The sequence below is a fragment of the Leptonychotes weddellii genome, chromosome 3, assembly GCF_054177405.1.
Source record: "Leptonychotes weddellii isolate Sample4059 chromosome 3, ASM5417740v2, whole genome shotgun sequence".
NCBI classification, from domain to species: domain Eukaryota; kingdom Metazoa; phylum Chordata; class Mammalia; order Carnivora; family Phocidae; genus Leptonychotes; species Leptonychotes weddellii.
In genome coordinates this window covers 115,194,284-115,219,395 of record NC_138371.1, presented here as the reverse complement: position 1 = coordinate 115,219,395, position 25,112 = coordinate 115,194,284, and the positions used below count along the sequence as shown (strand labels likewise).

The 25,112-nt window shown below is 36.6% G+C and overlaps 1 protein-coding gene across 1 annotated transcript in view; it reads right to left on the bottom strand.

Moving 5' to 3' along the window:
* The window catches only part of NBEA (neurobeachin), a 609,173-nt gene that overhangs the window by 87,546 nt on the left and 496,515 nt on the right, over positions 1-25,112 (bottom strand). Inside the window, exons 38-39 of the mRNA XM_081815498.1 lie at positions 21,000-21,115; positions 10,861-10,973 (exon numbers count right to left, since the gene is read on the bottom strand). Coding sequence (XP_081671624.1) covers positions 10,861-10,973; positions 21,000-21,115 — 229 coding nt within the window. The remainder of the gene's footprint in view (positions 1-10,860; positions 10,974-20,999; positions 21,116-25,112) is intronic.

Here is a 25,112-nt window from a genome sequence, read left to right as displayed (position 1 = left end):
ACAGACCTGTACCTCTGAAACAAATAATACATTATATGTTAAAAAAAAAAAAAAAAGATAGCAGGAAGGGAAAAATGAAGGGGGGAAATCGGAGGGGGAGATGAACCATGAGAGACGATGGACTCTGAGAAACAAACTGAGGGTTCTAGAGGGGAGGGGGGTGGGGGATGGGTTAGCCCAGTGATGGGTATTAAAGAGGGCACGTTCTGCATGGAGCACTGGGTGATTCATCATCAAACAATGAATCATGGAACACTACATCAAAAACTAATGATGTAATGTACGGTGACTAACATAACATAAAAAAAATGCTTAAAAAAAAAAAGATTGCACTAGTCAGAGGCCATACATTTTACAGAACCAGCTGATACTCTGTGCCAGATACAGCTGGAAGTGGGATACAGCTGATTGATCTGTTTGGCTTCTAGGTATTGCTTTTGTTATCTCAGTTCTCTCAACACATCTGAGCTTCTAACATATCGAAGTTATCTTGTTATCTTTCAGTATAATAACCAAGGGCTTGGGAATCCTGAGAAGAGGCTTCAAGGATTCTTGTCTTTTCATTTTTTTCAGTTATGAGCTATATATCATCAGTCTTAAAATTCTCAGGACAACATAGAAATCATACCTACACATGCTTCTGTGCTCAAGGAAATTCCCTGCCTCTCTTCTTATCTGACCAGGGAATTTCAATGCATTCTTCCCGAAGCAGCTCCAATTTCATCTGTGAAGGCCTATATGACACTCTCCGGTAATAGGCAAGTGTGTAACTTTTTTTACCCCATAAGCTAGCCTTTCAAGGCAATGGCTTTTACTCATTTCTATGTTCACAGCACCTGATACACTACTTGGCTCTTTTTAGGTACGTAATAAATGCTGAATGAATGAAAACTGATTGATCTGATGATATAAGATTGATTGATTGATTTCTTGGGGGAGGGTGGGCAGAGGGAAAAGGAGAGAGAGAATCTTAAGCAGGCTCCACACCCAGTGCTGAGCTTGAGATCATGACCTGAGCCAAAATCAAGAGTTGGATACTTAACTGACTGAGCCACCTAGGTGCCCCTGATTATATAACATTTAAATTTCCATATGGAAACTTCAGACAAAAATTTTAGGCAAAATCAAAAGACAAATAACAAAGTGAAAAGTATTTATAGCACATATGATAAAGGGCTAGTCTCCTTAAAAAGTGAGCTCTTACAAATCAGTAAGAAACTGACGAATAATCTAGTTGAATAAATGAGCAAATGAGATGAACAAGCAATTTACAGAAGCAAATTTTCAATATATGTAGGAAAAACAGTGCCAGCTCATCCAATATAATATTGTTCAGCATACATTACTCCTTCTTCCTTTATGAACCACTCCTTCCCTACTCTTGGAATACCTGGTTCAGGTGGGCTGACTCCATTATCTGATCCCCTGGGTGAGCATGTGATCCAGACTTGGCAATCAGCATATTCTATCCATATGGCCACTAAGATTAGTACAGAAATGGGCAGATGATTCAAGTTATTCCAATGAAATTCTGCTGAGACTATCTGGGAAAGAAGGTCTCTCTTCTTCTAGTGGGATTACAAAGGCATCACCGCTATAACAGAGGGAAGCTGTCTGAAAATGAAACCAATGAGGAAAAAATACGAGAAATGTAGCAACCTATGACACTTGTGAGCCCTCGGATCCAGTTTTCTTGAACTAACCAATCCTGATTTCTCAGTTATGTGGGCCAATAAAAAATTTCTATTTTAAACGATAGCCAGTTTAAGTTGATTTTCTGTTCTTCACAGTCAAAAGTCAGAAGTACATGGCAAGTTTTAAAACTTTTCAAATAAAAACTATTTTTATTCATTAGGTTGTCAAAAATTACATTTCACAATACTCAGTGGTGGCCAGGGTATAGCAAAACATGACATGTCATAATACTGTTGGTAGGAATATAAACTGGTATACATTTCTCATGGGGCAACCTGGTAATATTTTTTTAAATATGCACTTGCTTTTGATCCAATCATTCCACTTTGAGGAATTTATAATATGGAAAGAATCAGATACAAGGATATTTATATTTCTCACAACATTGCTTAAAATGGCAAAACAAAACAAAACAAAACCAAAATACCCACAAAACTAGCAGTAGTCTAAATATCCAGTAAGGCACTAGTTAAACAAATGATATACTCATCCTGCTGCGTATTATGCATCTAATTGAAAAGGCTGATTTGAAAAAAATTCCAAGGTAAATTCATTCAATAGATATGGAGCGCCTACTATGTGTCAGTAATTACTGTAGACCCTACAATAAGATAAATGAGGTTGCTGTTCTCATGATGCTTCATGTGTGTGTACGTGTGTGTAGATGTGCATATGTTTTTAGAGGCAGAGACAGATGGAACCTAAATAAACAATTAGGTAAATGAGAAAATACCAGAGATAAGTGCTTTACTGACAATTAAAACAGAATGGGATAGTAGCAACTGGGTGATAAGGACGGCATCTCTCCAGGAGAACCTCTCGGCCGAGATGTGAATGACCAGAAGAGTCAGTCATACGCAGTTCAGAAATTAGAGAACTCGAGACAGAGGAAGAGCTAGTACAAAGGCTCTAAGAAGGCCTGACTGACATGTTCAGGGAATAGAAAGAAAGAGTGTGACTGAAGCACAGTAGACAAGAGGAAGGCATTAGGAGATGACGTGAGAAAATAGGTAATGGCATATCATAGGGCTTTGCAGATCAGGGAAATGAAACATATTTTATGGTAAGTGAAGGGGAGTCACTGAATGCTTTTAAGCAGGAGATAAACAAGATCTGAGTTAGGCTTTAAAAAGGTAACTCCAATAGTTTTGTGGAGAATGGATTATAGGTAATATTAAATTATTATTATGAGTACTAGGGTTGCAAAAAGCCATTTGCCTCATAGCATTATCAGCATCATAGTATTATCAATGGTTTTCTAAAAATTCTTTAGTACATGAGTAATATATTTTTGCTACCTATTCAGAGAAAAAAATTTGAAGAATATTCATAATACTACAATAATAGTTGCCTCTGGGGAGTGAGAATAATGGAGATTTTTAATCTTCCCTAACTCCTTTTTACTGTTTGATTAAGAATTTGGTTTATCCTGGGACCCCTGGGCAGCTCAGTCGGTTAAGCATCTGCCTTCAGCTCAGGTCATGATCCCAGGATCCTGGGAATAAGTCCTGCATCGGGCTCCCTGCTCAGTGGGGAGCCTGCTTCTCCCTCTCCCTCTGCCTGCCCCTCCCCCTGGCTCATTCTCTCTCTCTCTCCCCATTGCAAAATAAATAAATAAATAAAATCTTAAAAAAAAACAACAGAATTTGGTTTATCCTGTGTATAGAATGTTAGGGGCTTTTCTCAATTAAATGACCCAGAGAAAGCTTTCAAATATGAACATTTAAACTTTTATAAATTGTATTTTTTAAATTTTTTTAAAGAGACAGAGCAAGAGAGAGAGTGCGCAGGTGGGGAGGGGAAGAGGGAGAGGGAGAGAGGGAGAATCTCAAGCAGGTTCCACACCCAGCACAGAGCCTGATGTGGGGCTCGATCTCACCCCCCCGAGATCATGAGCTGAGAGATCATAGAGGGATAGGGAGAAGCAGGCTCCCCACTGAGCAGGGAGTCTGATGTGGGGCTCGATCCCAGGACCCTGGGATCATGACCTGAGCTGAACTCAGACGCTTAACCGACTGAGCCACCCAGGCGCCCAAAGCTTTCTAAATATTAAGTAGTACAATGACGAGCCTATACATTAGTTTCAAGATCATCGCTATTGGATCTTCTGTTTTGGCTGGAAAGAAAGGTTAAAGGAGAACGACTCTGGCCTAGGTTTGCCTTGATAATGCTGTACTTCAGATGTGACACCAAAACGCATAAGCAGGCTCCTTCCCTCTCTACAGGTAGTATTCTAAGAACATACACCACAGAAGTGCTCCTAGTGTTTCCAGTTCCTTCTCTAACAGCTCAAAGTTTTCCTTTCTTTTTAAAATTTTTCCCTTTTTTTTTTTTTTTTTTTTTACAAGCAATCTTTCACCCAGCACGGGGCTCAAACTCACGACCCTGAGATCAAGAGCTGCATGCGGTACCACTGGAGCTAGCCAGGCACCCCTGACAGCTTGAAGTTTTCAAAGCAGGACAGGCTCTAGTATTTTCTCTCTCTCTGAAAGGGTAGGGCAATTGGCTAAACGAGAAGGAACTAGAAAAGAGACTATAAGGGGGGACATTCAGCATAAGCAGGCAGAGCATGGGACCTGTTTGGGACTTCTGTGTAAATCCTCAAAGCTCCCCGTCACCCTATTATGTATTTCCAACAAACAGTGGAGGTAAAAACAAACAAAAAATACCTCACTCTTTCTGGTTACCACAGTGCCTATGAACCAACTCTCTTCTTTGTCTACACTTACTTGGTTCTTCCTTTCAATTAGAAGGAAAAGAACATAATATGCCACTGGGTAAACTAAAAATGTCTGTAAACCCTGAAGAGTATGGAACAGTTCTTATTGTCTTTTTATCTCCTGTACCTGGCACAACGTAGGTGTGGAATAAAAGTTTGTGTAAGGAAAGAACAAGTAAATGAATAAAATTATCAACTTCAATAAACCCGATTTTGAAATTGGTACCTTTTTGCATTTCCCCCCTTGCAAGCTGTACCCTCGGCTTGGGTTATTCCATGAGTTTAAGACAGTATCCAAATATTGCTAATCAATACTCTGTCTTCAACAATGCAATATAAGCAAGCCTAACAAAAACAGTTTTCAAGCTGGGTTGTATGTTAAGGTGACATTCAATATATATTTAGAATATTTCAAATTTGGCAGTAAGTTTTTTGGCAGATGACATAGAATAAATTTACACATTCAATTTTTGTCTTCTACCAAGTTTTACATCATCATAGTCAGCTACTAATACACTTAATAGTTTTGCCCATTCTTCACGTGTTGTTGTTAAAACCTAAGCATTAGGGAGATTATATACTAACGTAAATAGAATGAGTTTCATTTTAGATATCATTAACTGAAGATGCAAAAGAAAGATAAAATAACTGTGGACACTTGCCCCACATTGCTGAATTGAGCATTCCCCACCTTCACAACGTACACCCTTTCCTATGTGGTATATAGACATTTGGCAGTACTATCAAGGGTGGATATGGCTGAAGAGTATTCACACTTCAGTGCATCCATTTGCATTCTCACATTTCAAAGCCTCAAGGCATTATCACTTCCTTTTTTTAAGTGGCATAATAATTTGGGAAAATGGTTATGCTTATCATCATCTGTCAGTCAAACAACTCCTGTGTTAACAAAATATATTTTTTCCACTCAGTGAATGGGTGTGTGTGTGTGTGATGTCTTACGCTCATGTCAATATTAGCAGGACTTGGCTTTGTGATGAAACTATTTCATTTATCAGAGGGCATGACTGGGAAATAGGAAAATTCCATTTACACTTTAATGAGCAGAGGCTGCGCTTCATGTCAAAGTCATGTAACCACTATAATTTAAGAGCAAAGTTCCTATGAGTATATGTAAATAACTGAAGCACCAGTGTGTATCATATTTTAAGATAGATTTCACCATGAGGCCACATCTCCATAAGGAAAATCTGGATACATGGAGGGAAAAATTGTCTACACCGGCTGTTGGTTGAGTATTGAAGAGATAAGTCAATGACAGATTGTTTCATTTGCTGTCCATCATGCCAAACGATAAACATAACCTCTAACCTGTACATGTAATAAATAAAGCTCGTAACGATGAGGTCTAATCAAACGAGGGGTCCAATAAATTTTACTGATAAAGAACTTTCATTGTTCCTGTGCTCTTCGTTCACTGAACTGGGTTAAAGAAAGAATATGAATATTCTAAATAAAATAAAATAGTTCAGTCTAAATAAATGTGCCTCTCAAGTTTCAATAAATATTTACTTCAGTATCTCGATGTTTACGGTTCTGAGAAGTTGACAATTTAAAGAGATGCAAAAGCAATTACTTGTTGCACGAAAATCTGACTTTATTATTTTATTAAAAGGTATTGCTTTTTATTTTATCAGAACAAAATTAAATCAAGCAATCTTTCCCATATTCTTTTCAGTCGTACCAAAGACCGTGAACCCTCAGCTGACAGTTACGGGCATTTGCTTTGTAGCTCCCAGCCACCGAATGCCGCTAGAGCGCCAGGCCTGCCACGAGGGGCCTTTGCTACCTTAGTGCATTTAATTCTTTCAGCAACCGTCTTATGTAAATATTACTGTGCTCATATTAGAGAAGAGGAGAGAGAAGTTCAGAGAGCTTAGGAGTTTGTTGGAGAGGGGCTCTCTAAGAAAATAAACCCAGGACTACGAACATAAAAGGAGGGGCGAGGAATACGAAGCCCCTGAAACCTGAGGGGCTTTGAAGTTTAAGCTTCATGAGCTTTATGGCAAATTTATCTCTGATTCCACCTAATATTCATATATTAAACTTGTAGGTATGTAATCAAAAGCTACTGCCTATTGGCTATTTTTCCCCCATAACCAGTGACTATTCCTTGAGGGTCAGGACTACATTTTAAAGTCTTCTTAGCACCTTGCAGGGCTCCTTTTATGAAGTAGCTATGTGCATATAAACCTCTAATTTATTTGGTATTCTCTAGATTATAGAAATTAGGAAGAAGAAACTCTCAGATACACTGTATTTTTCACTTTATAACAGAGAGCTGTTTGCTGACCACAACTCAGTCCCCTTTCTTTAGGGACAGAAATCCAAATTTCCTTTGGTCAACTTTCAGCCCATCCTTTGACAGGTGTCTTGTGTGATGCTGACTCTACCTTTGGCTCCAACCATGGGAAATGACTGGCTCATCGCAAGTGAACATACTCTACCCCTGTTAAGCAGCACCAATGACACACAAGGAGACATTTTTGGGATTTCTAGGAAAGAAAATTTTTTCTGTCTTCCATGAGCGTGACTTTGGTGAGATTCTCTCCCTTCCTTTGGGTTGTATGATGTGAGGTGTGGTACCGAGGCACTCATTTTACTACTATACTGTGCAGAAGTTCTAACTGATGACATAGAATTTCATGAAGCCAGTGTAATGGGGGCGTATAAAGATGAAAAATTTTTTATTTCTTTTACGACTGTGTATTTTATTTATTGTATATTTCACAGCTGCTTAATTTTTAATACTTTTTTATGCTTTTTTATTCTTTAGAACATAAAAATTGTTTGGGGCTTCAAATATTGTTAACTGTAACAAATTCTAGAATTATTCACCACTAGAAATTATTCCATGGGTCCCAATCTTTGTTTAGGAACAACTTCTTTTGCTCTTAGAGATTTTTTAGAAGGTTCCTGATTAATAATACCATTTAGATATTCAAATTCTTGCTTGAGCTTTTGAAGATTAACAAACTCTCTATTAAAAATTTCATTTGTAGTATTGATTATACCTACAAGAATTTCATGTGCTTCTTAGTGGTCATGTCATTACAATAATATTTCATTATTAGTAGTTTGTCCTTCCAATTATATTATTATACTTCAAATGCCATTTTCCTAGTAGGTGTATAATATGATATATTTTCATACATTAAAATCTTGTTTATTAAGGATTTTTATACAGGACAGTTTTGAGTTTCTAGCCCATTTGTAAGAAGTTCCTATTAAGAAATTCAATGAAGCATGGGAACAATGCAAGAGTAATTTATTAACACATCAGGAGGCTTTAATTTGCTAACATTTTCCTATCATGTTAGTCTGACAGAATATAAAGAACAAATTACTAAAGCATGGAACACAGCAGGACTGAAAAAAAAGCTATCTATCTTTTAAGAGCTCATGGGTTCAAATGTTCACAACATGAAGGACTCCAGGCTTGTGAAAGTATAGTTAGTATTCACGCTGCCTTGTCTGTTTACCTCTTCTACTTATTTAACATTATCTAAAATCAGGAGAGCACATGTGAATTACAAAGGGAAATGTTCTGCCAAAAGGAACACAGATTAAATGAATCAGCATTAAAAACCTGAAGAATGTTTACATATTCCAGTTACTTTAGAAACAGTGATTTCCTCACATTTAGTTTATGTCATCTTTTCTATATGGATATACTAAAAATCTATAATTACTAGCAAATATTCTACCATATGCCTTCTCTTATCCATATGAATCATAATGAAGGCTATATTTTCTTTGGTTGGGACAGTGTTGCAAGAACACTGGAGTCCCATGTCTTCGAGTAGTTAAGTACAAATTCTCCAATTCGGTACAGTCCCCACTACACTGACTTCAGATATGCTGGCCTCAGATTTCTGCGAACTACTTGAGTTTTCATCTCAGCTTGGGACCGGTCTCTTCCCAAGAAGGGCTGTGACTAGGTCTGTTTTATTAACTCCCGTACACCCTTCCACCTAGTACAAGCTTGACGTATATGAAGTGTGTGATAAACATTTGTTGACTGAAAGAATGAATAAATAAACAGAGGAAGTAAAGGAAACTTAACTGAGAAGCTTCCTATCCCCACAATATTCCAGTTGATTTCAAAGAAAAAGGCCTTCTTTCCCTGTTTTTAGAGTAATCTAAAAAAAAAAAAAAATCTAACGTAGCCATAGTGGCAGTCAGCTTTTGAGGTTTTAATACCGTGTGTGTATCATGCTACTTGAGAATCTACAATAAATTGTATCATATGTATATTTTATAGTGATTAGTACGTAACAGTCATTTGAATAATGCTAAATAAAACATATACGTACGAGATTGTGTTAAAGAACTAGTTTGGCAGTTTTTATCCTCACACTTATGAGTTAGTTTGGTTTTGTTTTATACCCAAAGATCACACTGCAACTTTGGCAAGTCGTGTCAAAAGTGCATACCTTCAAACATTAAAATCCTAATATGAATAAACAGTATGTATTTGTCATCAATATTTGAAAGACAATTCAAAATATATAACTTCTATCAATGATTTACATCATTTTTAAACATACAGTGCTAGCTAATATTGATATGCTAAGCACTATCCCAAGTTCTTTACACATTTTTTTTTTAGTTCTTTACACTTATTAACTCAACAAATCCTCACAGACCCATTATTATTGTCCCTATTTTACAGGTGAAGAAATTGAGGCAAAGAGAAAATTAACCTTGTCTAAGACCCTGAAGCCAGGAAGTGGCATAATTAGGATTTGAACCCAGGCCGTCTAGCTCCGGAGTTCTCGTTCCTAACCACTACTCACCGCCTCTCATGTAGTTCTCTCTATATAATATTGGACCTTATTATTTAACTTTGCAGAGATTGGTTTTATGATTCAGATACTTTATAACTAGATTTGCTCCTGGAGGGCAGGCCCCATGAACTACAACCCTTCCATCTACCTGGCCTGAATAATTACTTGTCCATGATAAATGATGCAAGATTTTTGTTTGGTTCATTTGAATTGGAAAAATTACTGCATTTGAAAACCATATTGGAATTCAGTTGCTAGTACTTTGTTTTCTCCTAGATGTGGGACTCTCAGGTGTGGGCTAACCTCTTAGGTCCCTTTTGTACCTATAATATCATAACTAAAATTAGCAATGAGCTAGCAACGGAGATTTGACAAGGAAGTCACATAAAATAACAGAACTAGAGAGTGAATGACAGATAAGAATATGCAAATATTAGTACACAGGCTTCAAAACGGGCTGAGAAATATTCCATGTGTAATAATCATAGCTAATAATCACGAAGTGCTTCAATGTGCTAAGAACCATGTCACATTCTTTTAAATGCACATGTCATTTGATCTCTGCAACTGTGTGGCTTAGGAAAGTAGTGCTGTTCTCCTATTACAAATGTGGAAACCCGGGCTAAGGGAAAGTGAGTTCAGGTCACACAGCTAGTAAGCGGTGGAATACAAAACTTCAACTTAGGTAGGTCTAGTTTTCAAAGGTAAGAAAGCAGGCAAGAGAAGGTGTGCTGATTAAAAACCATCTGTGGGATCACTTTTAAATTGGCTGCAATGCTTATGCTACCTTGGTTCATGAGCTCCTCAGCCCTCCCCCCACCCAAACCAAACATATACACATATATATGCCTTGTAACCAGCTGTGGAATGCTAAAGCAGGCCACCAAGTATGATAGAAAAGAGAACGGAATTCAGAGTGAATGGCAGCTGAGGCTTAAAATGGCTAAAGTATACAAACTTAACGGTCTGGCTCTGACATCGGCTTAGGCTATAGAGAAGCTTTTTGGGGGCTTAGCTCCTAGTCTTCCACTGCACTTCCAATAATTGAGTATTCCACTTAAGTTTCCTCTGGACAAATGAGGTGAACTAAACACAAATTTGCTTTTTATTCTTATCCCCCATTATGTTTTTTTTTTTCTCGCCAGTTTTTGGGCCAAATCTCTCTTGTATCTTAACAGATCTGTGATGAACTATTGTGTCCTACTTTCTTTTCACTAGGATGTTCCCCTACATAGTGTCTGTGTGTATGTGCATTATGGTCAAGATTACATGTCTTATCACCTAAGAAATATATCACAGAAATAATTTGCAACCATACTTTGTTCTAATTTCAGGTTTTTTACCTTGACCTTTAAAACCAAAGATATATGAGCAACCTCCCCTTACATTTGCTCTTTCTCAAATATGTATTGCATTTTGCCTATGCTAATACTAATTTATCTTCTTGTAGCTTAAAACCTATGCTAAGAATTGATGAGATTTAGATGTTGACCACAAAAGGAGAAGATTCAGGTTTACTTTCTTACAAACATTAACTGGATATATATATTGCATATACTGGAGATATATCTGGTAGAAATGCTTTTAGAATAAAGTTTTATGAAGAAAACTGACTTCTATATATTTGAAAGTTACCTTTGATAGATCTCTGAAGTTTCCTGGAAGAGTCAAATCCAATTCTTCTGATTCATAGTTTGTTAATACCCATGGAAACACGGGATATTGGTTCAGGTCATTATATGTCCGTCCTAGTACAGAAAAAGAGAAATGAAAATCTGTATATGCACTAATTGATTATGAAATTGTTCTTGTTCTTATATAAGGAAACTATTGGATTTCAGAAAAGAGTAACTCGTTTATTGAACTATGTCTTTGTTTAATCAAAAGCACTCAACAATGCATTTCAAGTGAATTCACTCAATAATAATTAAGACATGAGTAACTAGAATTACTTTCTAGAATATAAGCTTGTGGTAGAAACTGAGAGCCGTTTATCATAATTCATTTCTCTTCTTGGGCTAGACCACACTTCTCAACCTTCCCTATAAGCAGCTGTGGGCATGGTACTCAGTTCTAATCGACAGAACCTGAGCAGAAGTGATATGTCCCACATCCAGTCCTGACCTAACCTGCCGCATGGGTGCCTCCCTTCTCCATCGCTTTTCTGCTGGTTCTGATGAAGATATTACTGGCACCTGAAAAGCAGAGCTTCATTGGTGAAGACCCCCGAAAGTGATCATTGATGAGGGATGAGGGATTGATGACGGATCCTGCCAACCCCTAAAAGTGGTCATGGATGAGGGATCCTGCCCATCTGTACACTTGCAGGTTATGTGATTATCACTACTACAGTGATCATATATCTAGAAATTATATTGCCAGTGTACAGAATACTATATTGAGCTTATATCAAGAATTACCAAAACAAGAATAACTTGAGAATGTACAAGTTAACAGGAGTCCTCTGAAGCCAGCAGGAAAAAGTTCAGAGGCAGATGTCTTCCACATCTTTTTCACTCCTTTAGGTTCATGCATTTTCTTTTCGTGTTGTGTTGTTTCTCTTTGGTGGAGAGCTGCTGCACCTTAAGGTAGGTTTGCTGTTTATTTTCTGATAGAATGACTTAAGAGGCTCAGGTGGGCTATCGAAGCACAGTGGGAAGGTAAAAAGTTTAGGGAACGTACAGCACTGGCTCACCCTCATAAACTGGTACTGAAATAACACAGGAGAAGATGAAATGCTGTTGGACAAATCTTGTTGGGCAAGATTTTTTTTTTTTTTTTTGCAAAAATATGTTATAATCTGATCATGGGTAACTTTCTAAATTTCCATTTGAATTCACACAAAAGAGTGATTTCCCCAGTATTTAGTGATACGGATTTCATCTAGAATGCTTTAGTGCACACATCCCACAGAGCGTAAGAGTGATATAGATATGCACACATGATCTCGTTTGGCATTGAAGAATTGTCATTAAATGATACCTACTTTTTGTAGCAATTGGTATATGTGGTTGTGAAACAGAAAAAAACCCAACCCTGATCCAAGGGAGAACTAAATCTGCTATTACAAGCATTAGATCAAATTCATTCATTTCATAAACATCTGACCAGGTGAATATTATATCTGTTAATGATACGAATCTCTGCATTTTACAACAAAATGATATATTATTTCAAATGTGTAAATTGATGGAGGTAAGGGGTAGAAAGCAGGATGTTGCTTCCACTTTGCACTCCCTGGAATGAGGTGAGAGGCAGGTTAGGTTCCCCTTTGTTCTCCCACGCCAGCACTCAGAGGACGTGGGTTGCCGCTAATACACATCGTTGTTTACTTGTCTGCTTCCCCATCACTCTGTAAACACGTGAATGTAAAATCTAGGGTTTTGCTTCGTTTTTAATCTCAAACATACCGTCTGCCAATAAATGTTTGTTGAAGGAATGAATAGAGAGGTGATAAAAATGGGATAAGATGAACCAAATTTTAGGTAAACAAATAGCCAAGTGAAAAAGGAAAATTGCAGGATAGTCTCTGGCGGATGAGGACTACGTAAGGGCAGAGCAGTACAGATGAGAGAGAATGACACTGCGAACATGCATGTTAAGCTAGAAGGAAATGTCTGCGGCTAGATGGCTCAGCCAATGAATGCACCTGTTCTATGTTTATAAGTCGACTGTGAAGAATCAGACTGATAAGAACAAACACAAATTCGGAGCCTTTATTAACGTCTCGTGCACGAGAATGTTCTGCTAAAGTAGGGTCACTGTAGAGTACGAGGTGTAAAATTCTAAAATTTGAAATGTATTACTGATAGCTCACGTATATGTCAGTCTAAGACACTTGATGACTCTCAGTATTTTTCCTATATAGGTATATATACAGAAAGTGCAGATTGGCTAGGCAGAGCTATTTCTGGGATTCAAACTGGGCCCAAAGCATTTTTAGGGTCCTGTCGTTTTCTGGGTTGCCATTCTACTTAAAAAATCTGTAGGTTTCAATGAAAAAGAGGGCTTCAAGTAAATAAGTGTATTTTTATAGAATAATGTTGCTGTTATTTCTGTAACACATATTACTTATATAAATAAAATTAGATACCGTAATTGTTTTTAAATTTTCTGATAAGGTTTTATTCCATACATACTAAGGAAAAAAACTGTCAAAATAAAATAAATACAAAGCCCGTTTATATTGACTTAGTACTTAAATGTATCATGTAAATACAAACATCATAAAAATAGAGACCATATTTGAAGACACCAGCTTTTTAATAGAAATGACTTTCTAATATAGGTATTTCTGGAAAACATGCAGAGAAAGAAACCTTCATCTTTAAAACATACACACAAAATTGATTGATGACCACAGTTATAGCTTATGACAATTGCTCTGTCCTACATTTTTTGTAATTCACTTTTAATAATCTATGGAAGGTTCCTTCAAAATAAATTCTAACAAAAATTCAGCAATTTTTAAATTACTAAAGCTGATAGCACCATTTAAATTCTAATACAAGAAATTTTATAAATCAATGTGCTTACATATAGTCAAAGCTCTTTAAATAAAAAATTTTCACATAAAAGCTTTACTGTATGGATAGTCAATATAAATTTTTTTAATTTAAATTAAAAATGCACAATGTATTTAAAAATCACATGGATGAAAAAGAATAAATGGGACTTTGGGATTTTTCATTCATGAATTAGCATTATTACTTAATTATTTTACTGAACAGCTTTGTGAAACGAACAAAAAAAGTGACTGTTTACTAAATTAGCAAACAAAGTGAAGTATTTCCAAAGTAATACCTGTTACTTGGAGGTACCTATTTATCAACTGTTCTGTTTTTTGTTTTTTATGTTTTGTGTGGTTTTTTTAAGGATAATTGAAGTTTAGTAAATAACCTTGTGCTGTAATTGATAGGGTTCTTTCCTTTTCCAGCAGTGGTAAGTGATGATTTTTTTTTTTTTTTTACTAACTATGCTTATAAGGTTTTATCTTAGAAGATGAATATTAAATATTGCAAGCCTATGACACTAATCTACTCAAACAATAAAAGTGAAGCACAGTAAATGAGATCTCAGAAACACTGGATATGTTTCTTCATTTAAAAAAAACCTTTTTAATTAAACCATGCAATTTAATGTTTTTATATGGCACTTTAGTTTTGAAGGTAAAGTGATCTAGAGACAGCTGACAAAGAAATTATAACTGCAATTCCTTGGTGAAAATGTTAATGACAGCAAAATATTGTTTAATTAGATGATTGCAGCATCTGGATTAACACTCTTTAAGAGTGATGTTCCTGTGCTTGTCTGCTTCTTCACACTTTACAGACATTTTGTCATCTCTAGGTCATTAGGAAAGAATTTTTAATGATTTTTCTAGAAGCAAGCAGTTCAAGTTACATCTAATTAGATGACAATAATAAGCCCAACACATGCAGTAGCTAAATATATACATAATTAACCAGGGAGGGCTTGTACATCACAGAGTAAAAAAGTGGAAAATGCTAAACAGGAGAAAAAGGTTGGGGTTGGGGAAGTTGTGCTGAATTCATTAGCTGATCATATGAAACACAACTCAAATACCTTAAAAAAAATTCTTAGACCTAACAGAATCATTTATACAAAGCTATGTTAGCAGTCACTCTACTTCCTTAAATGCAAGAATGCCAGATTTTAACGTCTTGTTCATGGTAGTATCTAATAAGGTATAAAATGAGGCATAGGTTGTATCTTTCAGAACACAATGAACAGAAATCGAGTCAATGCCAGGAATTAGAGGTTGAAGCCTATTTTTATTCGAACTCTAAGCATCATTAAAATTCTTCTACATGTAAAAAAAAAAAGAAAGAAAAGAAAAAAATTCTTCTACATAAATCTTCCAAAACTTAAGTTCTTTGAAAATAAAAAAAGCATGGGTTTCAAAAATAGTTACATAAATTATACCAGAGTCCTGAGCTAGACTTTCATGTAGTTTTAAAAATCATGTCTTCCAAGAATATTTAATGAAATAAAAAAAGAAGAATCTGAACTTGTATGTGTAGCAGGTTCCCAATGAGACAGCACACATGGAAAAAGAAAAAGGAGGAAAACCACTAACATCGTGAAATGGGATGTATACACTGCTAGGCTTATGAGTGAGTTAATTTTTTAATTACTCTTTCCCATATTTCCAATTTTCTATATTGAGTATTTATTAAATTTGTAAGTAGAACAAACTGAAGGCCATGAAAACACATGTGGGCTTTCAGGTGCCTTTTAGAAAGAGTATGTTTTCTGAATTTTTGATAAACTTCTTTTACTACGTAAAGTATTTTTAACAAAACTCACCTATATATAATAAAATGTGTGTTTATTTATATGCAATTATGTATATTGTATATAAATAAACATGAGGGTCTAAAAAAATCTAACAATGCATTAATACTAAGACACTGCTGCTATATGCTTTATACAGAGTTTCTTTTTTAAAAGCATCTAGAAAGGAGAACAGCAAAATTGGCCAAGTATGACAGACCTCAAAAAAATGGAGAACAAGAAATGGGGCATAAATGTACTTTGTATTTCATGTTAAAATAATATTCTGGAGAAAAAAGGTAAGTCTGAGAGTGTAATACAGGAACCAAATTTTTTTTTACAGAAAATGTAGATTTACTAAGTCACATTAGCCTGTAGTTTTAAAAATGTGAAGCCAAGAAAGATTGTTTCATCTTTCTAGATTCCCATTCTGTAACCCTTCTCTTTAATCCAGGAAATTTAAAGAATCTCTCATCTAGCAATTCCAGTAAATTCACATAACAGATCACACAATCAAGCAAAACACTTGCAAAGCTTAAGTATTCAGTCGGTTCAATTTGAGGGGTATTTACTTGGCAAAACCTTTTTTATTTTTATTTCTTGTTCTGTAGCGATCTCGTAATCTCATTAGAAAGATGAAATACAGACAAAAAATGCTAAGGCCACATTACCATTAAGTGCCAAAACGTGTGATCCAGACAGTGCCATAGAAGGGGTGAATGCTACAGAAGATTAATACGATTATCTTTAGGTATGTCTTTTAAAGAATACAGATGTAGTGCAGTGGTTCTCAAAGTGCGGCATCAGCATCGCCTGGGGATTTGTTAGAAATGCAAATTCTTGAGCCCCATCTTCAACCTACTGAGTCAGAACCTGTGGGGATGGGGCCCAACGACCCGTGTGGGAGCAAGCCTTCCAGGTGATTCCGGGAACCACGAGTGTCCTGGATGCTGGGTTGGTGGCCGTGTTGCGGTATTGTGGTGGGTGGTACTCAGCTAAGTTCCTCCCCAGGAGTTGCCATCATCAGAAGAAAGCCCCCTTGCCCAAGGTCTGTCTCCTTCCCAGGAGCCTGCATCCAGTGACAGCAGTGTGGAGGAGGTCATGAGGCCTGGCCCCCTTGCTTCAAGGCAAGACGACTCTGAAGGGTTATCCTAGCTTCTGGCTCCCTGTGGGACCTGCTGAGGCCTTTGCTGCACTGCCTTGGGTTCAATTTCTCTTTAGTGAAGCTTCTCTATAAACCATCAGCTAAACCTTCAAGGCTGGTGCTCAATACAAGATGGCACTCCTAGTCAAGACTTCAGAATGATGGCCAGGGAAGAACTAGCAGGAATATATCCAGGGAGGTGACCTCAGGATATTTACATTTGTAACTATTTTTAACTGTCCTTCTATTTCTGTATAAAGGTTCATGTTGCCTGGATCATCATTGACGTAGATAAAATCCTTGAAGAGCTAACTCAAAGCCTACCTTTTCTACAAGACTTCCCTTGGGTAGACTGGCTTATCCTCATCTCCCACTTTCGTAAACTTTTAGGACTGTTAATGGAATGTAACTGCATGCCCTCTTGTATGTTCTAAATGTCTTTATATGCAAATATTGTTCTGATAATTAGGTCTTAAATGGCTAGGGCAATGGTGCTCAAACTGCATATGCATAAAACCACTTAGAAGGCTTGCCGAAGCACAGATTGCTGGGCCCCACTCCCGGGGTTCCTGATTCAGAAGGTTTGAAGAGGAGTCTGAGGATATACATCTCCAACGAGTCCCCAAGTTACCAGTTGGGGACACTGCCGGTCAGGGGGCCACACTTTTCAACCACTGAACACACAGTGTTCACATCACAGTGATTTCTACTTTTTGTATAATGACACGGTATACGGAGTCATGCACACTTCTCTCTCTCCCCCTCTCCCATTCTCTTTTAGCCAAACCTGCCGCCACTACTCTAATCTAGCTCTTCACCCCACGTCTTCTTTTCTCTTGGAATGCCCTCTGTTTACTTTCTAGTGAATTCTTTCTCATATTACAATTTCCAATTTAAGTGTTACCTATGAGAAGCTTTTCCAGATCTCTTAGTTGTAAGTAATGCTGTCTAGACCTGTGACTTTGTATATTCTCCCATTCTAATAATGATCGCTTTCTCCTGGAATTGCTGGTGTGCATGGGCGTTTTGCTGACTACACCATGATCTCTTCAAAGGCAGAAGCCATACTTTAGTCTTCTCTGCAGTGTCAGCACCGGCATGCGTGCTCCGAACTATTTACTAAAGAACTGAGAAAATTGACTTCATATCTGGAGACCTGTCGAACTCTCCTATCAACAGTTCTCCCCAACTTTAGGCTATCTCATTTCTGATTCAGGCCATCCATAGTTACCAGTTTAATTTTCCTAAAACTCCACATTGCATCCCCTTCTACTCCAAAATCATACTGACTCCGAAGAGTCTAAGATCAGGCTCTTTGTAATCTGGCTTTTACTGATGGCTCCAATATTATCTCCTCTTATTCTCTGTTCCAGCCAAGATATGATACTCATGTCCACTGAACACATCACATATCCGAATGGCAGAAATTTGTAAAGCTCTGCTCTTTTTTTCCTCCCCAAAGACATATTTAAAATTCCTCCACTCTGCTTAGCTCTCACAGCATTTATTATTTACAACTCTTATTCAGCACTTAATATCAGCTCTTAAAATGCTCTTATTTATGTATATTTCAATTTCATTTACCCATCCAGTTGTAAGTGCTCTGCTTTCCTAGTCCCAATTTTATACTACTTTTTTATCCCACTGTCTACAACAGACAGGCTTTAATGTTTAGTTACCATCACTGTAAAGGAGAAGCCTAATAAATTCTTCTAAAAAGAGCCAGTGGCCTCTACACTCTTTATGTCATCAAGTAAAACAGACCCCAATGATTCAAAAGAGAGTAGAATGGCACTTAAATATCCCTTATGACCTGCATGCTCTGGCTCAGAAACCCAAAGACTGTCTCAAACAGAAACACACACACACGTGTCTGTATCGCTCAGGTGTAGATTTCAGAAGGGATCACAATGTTATCTCTATCCAGACTGCAATCTTTCCGAGCTTGACAGAGAAAGAAACTCCCAGAAAGCAACAGCCGTGTAGTGGGCAATGGTTATAGGTGGCACTGTACCATACTGTGGAAAGTACATCTGACATCAGTAAAATGTAGTGGGAAAGGATGGAGACTAGAAGAGTCCTTTAAAAAATGACCTAGACCACATTCCAACCAGAAAGACAGCAAGGATCCCATCTTAGAATAGCAGGACAGCTTAATATGAATGCCAGCTCGACCGGAAACTGAGTTGTGAGTGAGGTTTAGCCCCTCGTCTTCCAGTTTTACATACAACAGCTCCAAGTAGCTAGCACAGCCAAGGAAAAAATCACATGCCCATCTATGACATATGGTAGACAATGAGCATTGATAGATTTCTCAAGGGTAACTCAAAAACTTAACACACTGAATATGGAAAAATACTGCAGAAAACTGGAAAGAGAACAAACATTATTCTAAAAATCAGGTAAAGATCCATGTAGCTGAAAGTAATATACTGCACTAACAAGAAGAAAATTTAAATAGGGTGTGAAATCCTTCATAATATGCAAAATGTATGGACTCCAAAAAATAAGAGTTTAATAAGAATATGGATTCTAAGTAGTAAATCATATTGACAGAGATAGGCAATGAATGAGGAGTAAATTGAGTTAAAGTTGAGAGTTCAATGTTGATTCATTTTTGAGTTCAAAAATAAGAGAAATGTATTTTAGAGGGTTTTTAAAAATTTAAACATATCTCTAGGAGCATTAGTAACAAGATGCCTACATTCTAAATCACTAACAAAGTGGGCAAAAAGGTGTAAGGCTAAAGAAAAACAAAAGAATACAAAAAACAAGAAAACATTTTAAAAACAATAGTATAAAATGAGATAGTAGAAGACCAAACATATCATTTATTACACAAGAGATGTGAACATATTCAATATGGTTACTGAAAGATTAAAGTCCAAGATAGGGTTAAAACTTGAAATTCCGCCTATGCTCTAGGACAAAGTTGGCACATCTGAGATTCTATCTTTCTTCTCTTTGGCACTGAAGCTTCTTTCTGCTACATCGTGCTGTTAGTTGAATACGCTAATGAAGTTTTTACATTTACATTAAGTCCACTCTATCTATACATGTAAATAGTATGTGCTAATTAAACAGTATAACCCATTTCCTATGTCTTTGAGGGAGTAAATAGGTTTCTTTAAGATATAAACATCATGTACACTGATGTACACTGATGTACGAGTGTGTATATCTTGAAGTGTGTATCTCTTCATATACGTGAAGATATATGTATATAATGGAGACATGTGTATAAAATATATACTAAAATTTAATTTTTGTAATAATCCTTTGGGTGTACCTCTAGTATTCTATTAGCAAAGGCATTAACATTACAATATGCTTTAAATGATTAAAGTGCAAAACCATTTCCAACAACTCTTTTATCCCTTTTTGTTCACAAATTGTGTTCCCTTGCCTATTGAATACATATCTGTATTATCCATATTTAATATGTATAATCCCTAAAGCATCCATATTGACCCATATATGATCAATTTAAAGAGTGGCTATTACACAGTTATCCTTTAAAGCAATGATTCAGAGAACATGACTCTAAATTCATGGTTCTGGGCCTTTATTCATAATAGAACAATAACCAAAAGGAAGCATGTGTATTTATGTAGTTACTTCAATTTATCTGATTCCAAAAAGTTTTTGTAGAGCCTGATTTGTAGATGTAAACTTTTTGTAATTCAACATGAATAAGGGCTTCTGGAGCTTAATTTAGGAAACAAGAAAGAGGTACTTAAATCTCATAAACATGCTTAACCACTGACAGCCCCGGATTTAGCAGAAAAACAAAGCCACTGCCTTCTTCTAATTTATAAGCATGGTACTGCTGAGGCTGATGGCAGTTACTCATCATTTAGAAATCCAATCTGATTTTATATTTTTATTTGAAGATTTTAAGAAAAAAAAAAAAAAAGATCCTGTAACCCAATCATGCCATAATCCAGGTGACATCTGTACTAGGCAGAATCCTGTTGTTATTCTCCTGTCTAGCTGCTATTGCTGAGAATGACAAAGTAGGGAAATTACATTTTCCCATTATTATTTCCAGACATTTTCTGGCAATGGTTTGTTGACTCTAATAAACCTTCAGACAAAGCTGTCAGCAAAGGAAATGGCAAAAGGAGAGCAAGGAAAAGCCTCTTCAACAACAAATGCATCTAAAACCTCAGTACCAGTCTGTAGAGTTTCTGATAACATTTAACGTGAGTGCTTCAATATTTATTCTAATGTTGTATTTGAATTCCAAGGAAAAAATGTATTCCATCAAGTCATATTACCAATGATTCTGATGAATACAAACATTATGAAATTAAAGAAGGAGATCTCTTACCTGCTATAGTGTTAAGGAACATCAAATATTCGAAGTTTGAAATTTCCCTTCTTTGCCAACGCTGAGTCATGTTGGAAGATTTATAAAGCTGCCGAGGAGTGGCCAGTGATATCCTCCTAGCGATTAAGCAAACGGTAACAAATGTAGTCTCTTTTAACTCCTGACTTTTATTTTTTTTTTTTTTTAAGATTTTATTTATTTGACAGAGAGAGACACAGCGAGAGAGGGAACACAAGCAGGGGGAGTGGGAGAGGGAGAAGCAGGCTTCCCGCGGAGCAGGGAGCCTGATGCGGGGCTCGATCCCAGGACTCTGGGATCATGACCTGAGCCGAAGGCAGACACTTAACGACCGAGCCACCCAGGTGCCCCTACTGACTTTTAAAAATCAGTATTAACTAATACATTGGTTTAATATCAATCCATTTAAAGTAACTTATGGTTTATCCTTAGGGAAATTTAAAATACGTTTTAATTGTAGATATTAGCAATCTTCGAAAATTCTACTATAGAAAAGATACATTAGTGACTCAGGATAAACCAGTATGAACACACCTATTTGTATAATATGGCTGCAAATGGGTATTTTACAAGTCAACAAGAACAATACAGATAAAACTACACTCAAGGTAAGTAAAGTAGCTTTAAAACAATAGAGCAAATCTTTTCCATGCCAATAAGCTAAGTGGGTATAGGTAGTCAGGTACCATCTTGCAAGCATTTGACTTAAACTTCATGTAATAATGGCGGCCACTGACCCCTCCACCCCTGCCCCCACACAGAGTGTGCGTCTGTGTACAGCTCTACCCACACCACACATAGCCCTGTCACGATTTAAAAAAACAAGCTGGGAACTTTGAAAACATATGAATTCAGAAGAAGGGACACGGGAATAGCTGAAGGGAATAAAATCAGGACAATTTGTATACATGATGAACCTTTTGAGGTTCATTGTGTTCATCTAAGAAATAATGGAAGTGAGCTGTATTTTAAAAGTATGATAAGGCTACTGAGTTTCTGGAATGATCATCACCTAAGACAAAGGTTCCTAAACTTTTTCAATACATGCTACCCTTAGTGTGTCAGGAATTTTTCATGTCGTCCCTAGGCCAAAAGAAATACCTAACAGTTCTGTTTAAGTAGTTAGAGCTAAATAACACGTAAGTCTGTTCAAAAATACTCCTAAATTGGAAGAAAAACAGTATTTTTACTTCATTCTTAAATAACAACAATTACTTACTAAAGGGATGTGTGCACCTGCTGGACACGGCCGAGCTCCTTAAGCCTCGGGAGTCACATCTGACCCCACCACCTACATCTGTTCCACACTGAGTTTCATGCAGCTCTTGTTTCTTATCATAGCAACTGCCCAAAACTAGTTCCACAAAGCTAAGATGTCACTGAAAAGAATGCAGTGCTATCTAATGTTGAAATGTAAAACTAACTTGAGCAATAGTTTGTGTGCTGGCAGATGTTGCTCTGTTTCCCTAAAAGGATGAATTGCCTTGCAGCAACCTGTGAGTTCACTGTGGCATCCCAGGGTTCCTTGACACTCAGTTTGGGAACTGCAAACTTAAGACTACTTCTGTTTCATTTCCAAATTTTTATATTCACATGGAATCTTAATAGGTACTGTTCTTGTACATAGAGCTAAAATATGTTTAGTTGAGGAAAAGGAGGGAGGGAGGAAGAATGGAAAGGAACTTGTTATCTCAAATTCAAATGTGAATTAAGAATTTCAGAATAATTAGGTGTAACTCAATGTTTAAAATATTGACATTTTTGAAGAACTTTCCTAGCAACATATATTTGACTCGTACTGACTCCAAAGGAAGCATATGAGTCTAATGATTCACTTCAGTGCAATGGTAAATGGTACAGATGTTTCATACTTCAATTCACGGAACACTACATCAAAAACTAATGATGTAATGTATGGTGATTAACATAACATAATAAAATAAAAAAAATGTTCTAGTACAATTCTAAAATTCAGTACATTCCTCAATTAATTTGTAATATGATTTTCACAGTGCTTCCAGATTTTGATCCATACTGGTACCAAGATTCAAAATCTTCCCAGCTATTTTATGTTATAAACTTTAGCCCTGACCCTGACATTGTCATGGCAACATGCTAGTCTCTGAATTATCAAGGAATTAAAAAAACTATGCTTAGTCCAATTTTCATTGTGCTACTATTATAATCATATGCCTGGTCTAATTTGCACAGTATTACCATTATAATCATATTTTTACTATTCTGACTAAAATTTTTACCTGCGGCATGCTCAGATAAGTCTGCTAAAAGCAATGTATATAATAAAGTTTTGAATTCCTTTGCTGACATTTTGAACCCAAACAATTTAAGAAGAAAATTGCTGATCTGGAAATAATTCTGACCATCAAAAACACTCCCAGATCAAAAATCAAACAAATCCTACTAAGTATAAATAATGGAAATCATGGGAGAAAGTTACTAAATCACTCTTAGAGTATGTGATGGTGAAGAAAAATGTGGCCATGGGAAATGAATTGAGAAAAGCCGATTATAAGCAGGTCCAGGGAAAGGATAATTTTTTCCTGTTTACTGCTCCGTCTTTCCCACTAAAACTCATTGAGAGCAGGAACCTTGTTTTACTTACTGTTATATGCTTAGCATTTAGCAGTGCTTAGTATATAGTGGGGTCTTGGTAAGTACATACTACATGACTTGAATTACTGGTCACCCTAAAAGAAAAAAATGGCTGAAGAGAGAGGTGATGATAAAAAATTAAATAATTCAATCACATGAAGAAGAAAAAATGGGAAACAGTAAATCAATAGGGCTTTCTAAAATAACCCATAACAACTCTAGATATTAGAATGAGGATGCTTGGTATGTATTTGGGCTATAGTAGGATGCTTTTAGAAGTAGGGGATAAGGTGAAGACAAAATTGCCCTCTGAGAATGAAAACTATTAACTACCATTAACAAAAGGTGACCATTTAAAATCACACAACCAGGTGTGTCCTTAGTAAGTGAAGAATCTGATTAAATCCAAAGTTAATTGATTGTACTATCTGAATAGAAAAATACATTAACCAAACACTGATAATCAACATGGAATCTAGAATATGGGCATGTTTTTGCCAGTATTTTTCCATCACTGTGCAGGGGCAAGGTGTTGTTCTTATGACCAACGTGGGAAACCGTGACAGATGACACAGGATAGAAATTGAGAGTGAGCTATGATCTTGGGCAAGATAAGTTACTTATCTAAATCAAAATTTTCTTCTCTGTAAAATGGAGTAAGAGTCACATTGTTTTAGGAATGTGGTTCTTTTAAGAATTAAGGGCAGAGAGCTCCATTTTGCCATGGGAGAACACAGGGAGAAAATGTCTATCTGTGAATCAGGAAGCAGGTTGTAGTCAGACCCCAAATTTGCTGGCATCTTGATCTTAGACTTCCTAGCCTCCAGAATCTCAAGAAATTAGTTTTTATTGTTTGTAAGCCAAAAACAATCAATCAGTCAATCAATCAAGGAAATAATGCTTATAAACCAAAACAAAGTATAGTCCCTGGCATAGGGGACGTTCTCAGTAAATGACAGCTATGGATATTAATTAATTAAAGAGGCATTCATTAGGCTATGCTGGCTTAATGGATATATTCCTTTCGTTCTAAAAGGACAAAGCAACAATCTGATTTGTAATGTGATCTCTTTGGTGGGCTTGCCCAAGGAGTGGCTTAAATGATATGTGAAGTCAATTATTCCAGCAGTATACCTGCCTTTGAATTTGGTAAAATTTTTTTTGTCTATAAATCTTATGGATTTAGCTTAGAGTAAGTTCCCTAGAGTTTGATAAACTCTGCTTAAACTGATAAAACCCAATGTCAAGAAAACAAAGCAGAGAATGAAGCCCTTGGTGATTTCTACCATGATACTCTCAGCTGGAAGGCTTCCACTGGTAGGATCCAGACATTGTCCCTTCTCTTTGACAATTCTCTAAATATAACAGGAGCTTACCTACCACATACACATGTGTTTATGGGAGCAGGTGCATAGATCTCTTTACCTACCCTCCTATGCATCTCCCTACTTATCTATGTGTGTGTGTACGTGTTGCATATAT